This window comes from Chenopodium quinoa, unplaced genomic scaffold (genome assembly GCF_001683475.1).
Source record: "Chenopodium quinoa cultivar QQ74 unplaced genomic scaffold, ASM168347v1, whole genome shotgun sequence".
Lineage (NCBI taxonomy): Eukaryota > Viridiplantae > Streptophyta > Magnoliopsida > Caryophyllales > Amaranthaceae > Chenopodium > Chenopodium quinoa.
Window position 1 is genome coordinate 4,885,182 of NW_018744469.1, and position 6,389 is coordinate 4,891,570.

General features: G+C 35.1%; 1 protein-coding gene across 1 annotated transcript; it reads left to right on the forward strand.

The window, feature by feature from the left end:
- Window positions 1–4,527: 4,527 nt before the first annotated feature.
- LOC110697600 (putative uncharacterized protein DDB_G0292292) lies at window positions 4,528–5,642 on the forward strand. The gene is made up of 3 exons (XM_021874990.1): window positions 4,528–4,543; window positions 4,634–5,043; window positions 5,088–5,642. The coding sequence occupies exons 1-3, from the start codon at window positions 4,528–4,530 to the stop codon at window positions 5,640–5,642; spliced, it is 981 nt and encodes a 326-aa protein (XP_021730682.1).
- The last annotated feature ends 747 nt before the right edge of the window (window positions 5,643–6,389 follow it).

Sequence of the window (6,389 nt, forward strand, 5' to 3'; positions counted from 1 at the left end):
TCGGGAAATATTAATTGCGGAATCTCCCTGAATTAGAGAGAAACACCAATTTTACTTTCTGCACGCTTACTCATCCGGAGTCATACTAACTTGATCTTTGGAGGCGGAACTCCAACCAACCGGAGTTTCGTGGTTTTGCAGGTACATAAGGAAGACGCTCATACCCAGTATTGTAACTCTCCCGAGGGACTAAAAACACCCGAAACAATATTATTTTTTAAAAAGATAATTTTTAAAGTCAATGATATTTAAGGAAAGTCAAAATACTAGTTTGACTAGGAAAGGAATCATTAAGGGTAGTAAAGGAATTTTAAGTAGGAGGGTTATTGAGAGGAGGTATAAGTACCCACCATATGCCTAAGGTGCAGTGCACCCAAAGGTAAACTCTTTCTCCTCTTATTTTCTTTTCCCCTTAATTTTTCCCCTTCCCTTATTTTTATTTTTGTTTCAATCACCACCCACACACACCACCACACACCGGTCGCCCATCACCACACGCCACCACAGGCCGGCGGCCACCACCACCAGCGCACGCCTGCAGCAGCGGGCGCGCGGCAGCCGCCCAGCCATGGTGGTTCATGCGCACAATTCAAGAAATAAAAAATTATTTTTCCTTTTGATTTTAATTCAATCTACCCTAAATCTGATTATTGTTTTTGGGTTTTGAGATGATTTTATGATGTTTAATGATAAGTATTTTGTATATAAATTTTCAGATTTGATTTTGAATTAAAAAGCCCCAAATTGAAAACCCTAGGTTTCTAAATTGATGTATATTGATGGGAATTGTTTGTGGGTGATTTAAATTATTGAAATAAGTGTTTTTAAACAAAATTACAACAATTTTAAATGGTTTAATAAAGCTGGAATTTTTATATAAAGGCTATATTTAGGGTTTTTGAAAGGATTTAAAATTACCCATTAATTGGGAATAAAAGTAAGGGTTTAAAATAAAATTTTAACTTATTTTAGAGGGTTTATGAGTGATTTAAAGAGGGTATATATTGCTGAAAATTTGTGTGGAAGAGGTATTAATAATTCTTTGTAATTTTGGTTTGTAGGAGACTTTCAAGTGAGTGATTTTATTTAGTCGTGGCGATTTTAAGATCATATTCAAGGTACGTTCACGTACTTGGTAATTAATTGAATATGTAGAAGCATGCTAAGGTTTGTTTAATTAATTCCAAATAGTATCATGATAGGTGATAATTGGAATTGGTTGATTGGGTTGATGTTGGTGATTGATTTGTGATGTATGAACTATTTATGATGAATTAGGGTTTGGAATTAGTTGTATTGGCATGTTGTCTATGAACCACAGTTTTATTATTTGCATGTTAGAGAGCATGTTTAATTAAACTAAATGTTTAATTTGGTTTGGAGTATGAAAAGGGAATTTTATTATAGTTCATATAATTTTTTATTGATGTTATAAGTATGAGGAAGAAGCTATTTAAATGTCTATGTACATGAAGATTAAATTATATTTTGGTATCTTAGTGCACTTAAGGTGTTTCTAACACCGAGGGATAGGATTTGAGGTGTTTTATGCGCTTAAGGTGTTATTTAACACCGAGGTAGATTAAAAAGGATTCAACATTAAAGTTATGTGGTCACTAATTATTCAAGAATTAAATTGGTGTGTTTGATTGCTTGAATGAGTTACAATAATTAATTGTATTATGGTTTAAGAGTCATCACCAAGTATAATAATATGTAAACAACGTAAACTGAAAGAAATTACACACCAAAACTCTTGGAACGTATATACCTTGAGTATTAATATATGGGGGGAGTTATGCGAATTTATATTTGACCATAACTTCTACTGGGAGTACAGGACGCTGTATTTTCCTTTTTATTATGAGCAGGAATTCCGCCACTTACGAGTGGTTTATTTTATATTGGCACGGTTAGCTCCCGTGTTAGTACCCCTTTATTGGGGCAGGTTAGGGGAAACCCGTTTGATGCGTAATCAAGCTAAATCATGAGACTAGTTATTTGTCTAGTTAAGTGTTGAATGTCTTGTATTCTTGTGAACAGGTGCATCAAGGTAAGTTGTGTGTTGATAGAATGAAAGCATGTTAGTGTGTTTTATTACGCTTATGTACTCTTCATTGCTGATTGTGTGTTTGTATGTTTGTTTGGCCTTGTCTTTTCTTTGGCCCAACGACGATCCATTTCTAATGGAGAGTAGTGGGGACAAGTAGAGAGAAGCTTTTCAAGTGATGAAGCATATTCATGATGGGCATGAGTGAAGAGCGAATCATGCTTAGTTTCCATAGAAATATGATGTGTTTTATTTGCTTTTAATATTATTTATTTTATTATGCTCATGAGACTAACGTAAAGGTTTGTAATATTGTTTGGTTTTAAGGGTCTTCAATGGTTCCAAGTTGTAGGTTGACTTTGTTTGACTTAGTTTGACTTTACTTTCTTTTGGTTTGACTTTTTAAAGTTGACTTGTTTTAAATGGTTTTAAAGATAATATTTTGTTGTGTGAGTCTTTGATATTTGCCTTAGTCGTTTTCACGGTGGCAGTAATATCTTAGATTTTCCTATTTCGTATTTTAAAAAGGACAGAATCGGTATTTAGAAGGAATGAAATTTCTAGGCTCTTACAAAGTGGTATCAGAGTCAGGTTGAGATTTTTATTACCACTAAAGCCAAAAACGTATTTTAAAGTGTTTTGTTTTTAACTTGGCCAAGTGCTTATTTAATTAAGTTATTTTAAAAGAGGGTTATTTTCACTTATTTTAGTTTTTGGAAACCAGAAAAAAAAATTATTTATTGTTTTTTTTTAGACAATCCGAAATTTTCTTTATTTTAAAAATCCGAATTTTTTTTTTAATTGAACATCCTTATTTTTTTTATTATTTAGGGTGTCCGAAATTTTTTTTAAGTGGCCAAATATTTTGATTTTTTTTCAGGCTTATTTTTGAAAATTAATTTTTTTTTTTAAAAAAAAAAGAGTCAAAAATATTTTTAGTTTGTTCATTTTGCAGGAAAGCAAGGATTGAGGTAAGTATATGTGTTAAAAGCTTTTAAAAGCATGTTGGTGAGCTTGGGTAGGAAAGAATTTGGGCATATAAGTTAGAAATAATTATGTACTTGTATGCATTAAAGTTTAGGTTGTGATGTTTGATCATGTGAATTGATTTAAAGCATGTGATTATGTAGTTAGGAATGAGTAAAATTGTTTGATTAAACATTGAACCTAATTCATGCAATAATTGTATTGTTTTTATTGGGGAACGGAATTCTTTTCTAAACCCTTTCCTTTTCAAGATGCCAATTCTTCCTAGCAAACTTTCCCAAATTGGTACACTAATCAAGAAAGACTATGAACATCCTTTTGACTATGTCAACAAAATCCAATTCTATTGTTCCCACATGAGCAATGTCTTAGGAGACAAGCACTATGATCTTCCTTATCGTGTTTCTGCTATGATTATTCACTGTCTTCCAGATGAACCCCCATATCTTGCTGTCAAAGCAAAATTCTCTGATTTCTATTTACCAGGAGACATTCCAAACTACTCTAAATACAAAAATTTCTATGGACAGTGACCTTGACTACAGATACTTGATTTCTTACCTTGTTAAAGTTGAGAAAGATTATTGCCAGCACTTACATATTCCATATCCCAGTTATTACTATGAAAATCCGGTAGGGAATAATTCCCCTTCCACTAGTCATCAGTCGAGAAGTTCTTCTCTTCTTAGGGTGATTGTTTCGGGTTTTTTGGATGTCCTACAGGAGAGTTACAACATCAAGACTGGATTCACGCGCTTGTACCTGCAAAACAACAGAGACTCCCGGGGGTGGGAGTTCCGCCTCCGACGATCAAGTTAAAACGTGTTTGGATGTAAAAAGTGCGGAATGTAAAGGGGGGGTCAGGCTCCTCTTAGGAAAGGAGTGATCATCCGGCTGTCTCAGACACCCTCAATATCCAAGTGTTTCACTCTCTGTTTTTGAGTCGAATGTGTGTATGTTATTTAATGTGTATTGAATTATCCCCAACTGGTGTAAATGATTAATATTTTTAGTCCTTTGGGACAGGTGCCCTTTAAGGTTATTTAACCTAAGTAAATGGGCTACCCACCGTTTTACAGTGTAGTTGCATAAGTTATTTAAACTCATTTTATTTCAGTATTCCATTCATTTTCTTACTCAGCAATAAAATTCCATTTATTTCCTTGTCAATAATTCATTTTACTAATAAATCATTCATTTCGTATCACTACTTCTATAAGCCATTTCATACTAAAAAAATATTCCAATGATTTAATTATGAACTCTGGGAATCCATGGGAATTATTTTTATTTATTAATGTGATGCTTTATTAAATGTGTAGTTGGTTAGCAATCAATATTTGGTTGAAAAAATGCAAATTTTGGGAATTTTAATTTTTGTAAATCCCAATTTGTTAGCTTAAAATTTACTGTGTATGTATCAAGAGTGTGAGTTAGATAGATGGGTGTCTAACTTAAGAGCTAGCCAAGACCGTTTTTAATAAAGAAAGATGGTAGGAGAGAGTGGTAACAACAACGATGGAGGAGAGTTGAGTGAAGTTGTGAGGCAGTTGGCAGTTGTTGCCTAAATAGCAAGGAACTCAACCAATATTGTAGATGCTCATGGAGAGCTATTTAAGAAGGTGGCGCAGAGCAAACCACCGACCTATCAAGGAGAGCCTGATCCAACTATACTAGAAAACTGGTTGAGGGAGTTTGAGAAACTGTTTGGGGCAGTAGGGTGTCCAGAGAACTCGAAAGTAGGTTGTGCTACCTATTACCTTAGGGGTGAAGCTGACCTTTGGTGGCAGCAAAATGAAGCTAAATTAAGGGGATTACCTGGATTTGACTGGACTATGTTTCAAGAGAAGGTTAGGGACAAGTTTTACCCTAGCTTCTTACAGAAACAAAAAGCTGAGGAATTTTCTAATCTTGCAATGGGGAATATGTCGGTCTCGGAATACTACACCAAGTTTATAGAGCTGTCACGATTTGCTAAGGAGTCTGTCGCTACAGAAAAGTCTAAGGTTAGGAAGTTTGAGAGTGGACTGACTACTAATTTACAGTTAAGCTGTGTGGGAAAGTATTTGAAACCTTGAATGAGGTGTATGGGAGAGCTGCACATCTTTATGTGTTGGAGCTGAAGAAAAAGAAAGAGCTAGCTGAGATAGAAGGGAAAGAAAAGAGAAAAGAGGTGGGAAAAAATTCTAGAAACCCGCAAGGTAACCAAAATAACTTTAAGAAGAAAAAGTACCACCATAACAACAACTTCAGCAACAACAATAATTTCCAAGGCAACAATCGTCACGGAGGACGAAACTTTAATGGTGGAGCTAAGAACTCTAATCAGGGAAGTAATAAGGATGGAAGGCACTATTTTTGCAAAAGGTGCAAGAATAACCACCCTGGTAGGGATTGTGATGGAAATTTGGTTACCTGTCATGCTTGCAACAAGTTAGGACACAGGGAGTATGAATGTTTCTCCAAGGATCCCAATCAAAACAAGCAGGGAAATAATCAAGGAGGGGCTCAAAGGAACTTTCAGGGACATAACAACTATTCTGGGAACAAGGGGGCACAGCAGAATGCGGTGAAAACAAACAATAATAATGGAAATAACCAATAGAAAGGTGGAGCTACAAGAAAGTTGAGTGTGATGAGTAGGCATGAGGCTGATTCCACAAAAGATGTCATCACTGGTACTTTTTCTATTAACTTTATTCCTGTTAAAGTCTTGTTTGATTCTGGTGCGACTTTTTCTTTTGTTTCAAAGGCCATTGTATCAAAGTTATCAAACTGTTTGAAAACCGTAGATGAAGTAGATTTGCCTTTAGTTATTCCTACGGGTGGGGTAGTAAAGTGTAACAAGACCTTTAAAGGTGTACCTTTAGAAATCGAAGGAAAAGTGTTTTTGTCGAATCTCATTGAGTTTGAATTGAGTGACTTCGATGTCATTTTGGGAATGGATTGGTTAAGCAAGTATAATGAAAAGATTAGTTGTCGATCGTAGAAAGTAAAAATGACTACAGCTGATAATGAGTTGGTGAAATATTGGATGCATGGTGAAACCAAGTGCCCAAGGATCATATCTGTGTTAAAATTGGCAAAGTATATTAAGAAGGGGCATATAGTGTATTTTTTGTAGTGTGAGGAATATGGAGCTCGAGGAGACAACTAAGCCTGAGGATATAGAAGTAGTGAATGAGTTTCTGGATGTGTTTCCAGAAGAGATTCCTGGAATGCCACCCAAAAGGGAAATTGATTTCACAATAGAGCTAGTTCGAGGAACAGCACCAATTTCCAAGGCACCATATCAAATGGCACCTACAGAGATAAGTGAGTTAAAGGAGCAATTGTAGGATTTGTTAGAAAA

Excerpts from the sequence above, each read along its gene's own strand:
- LOC110697600 (XM_021874990.1), top strand. Across the intron at positions 5,044-5,087 it reads TCGCTACAGAAAAGTCTAAG|CTGTGTGGGAAAGTATTTGA; the intron begins GTTAGGAAGTTT and ends TTTACAGTTAAG.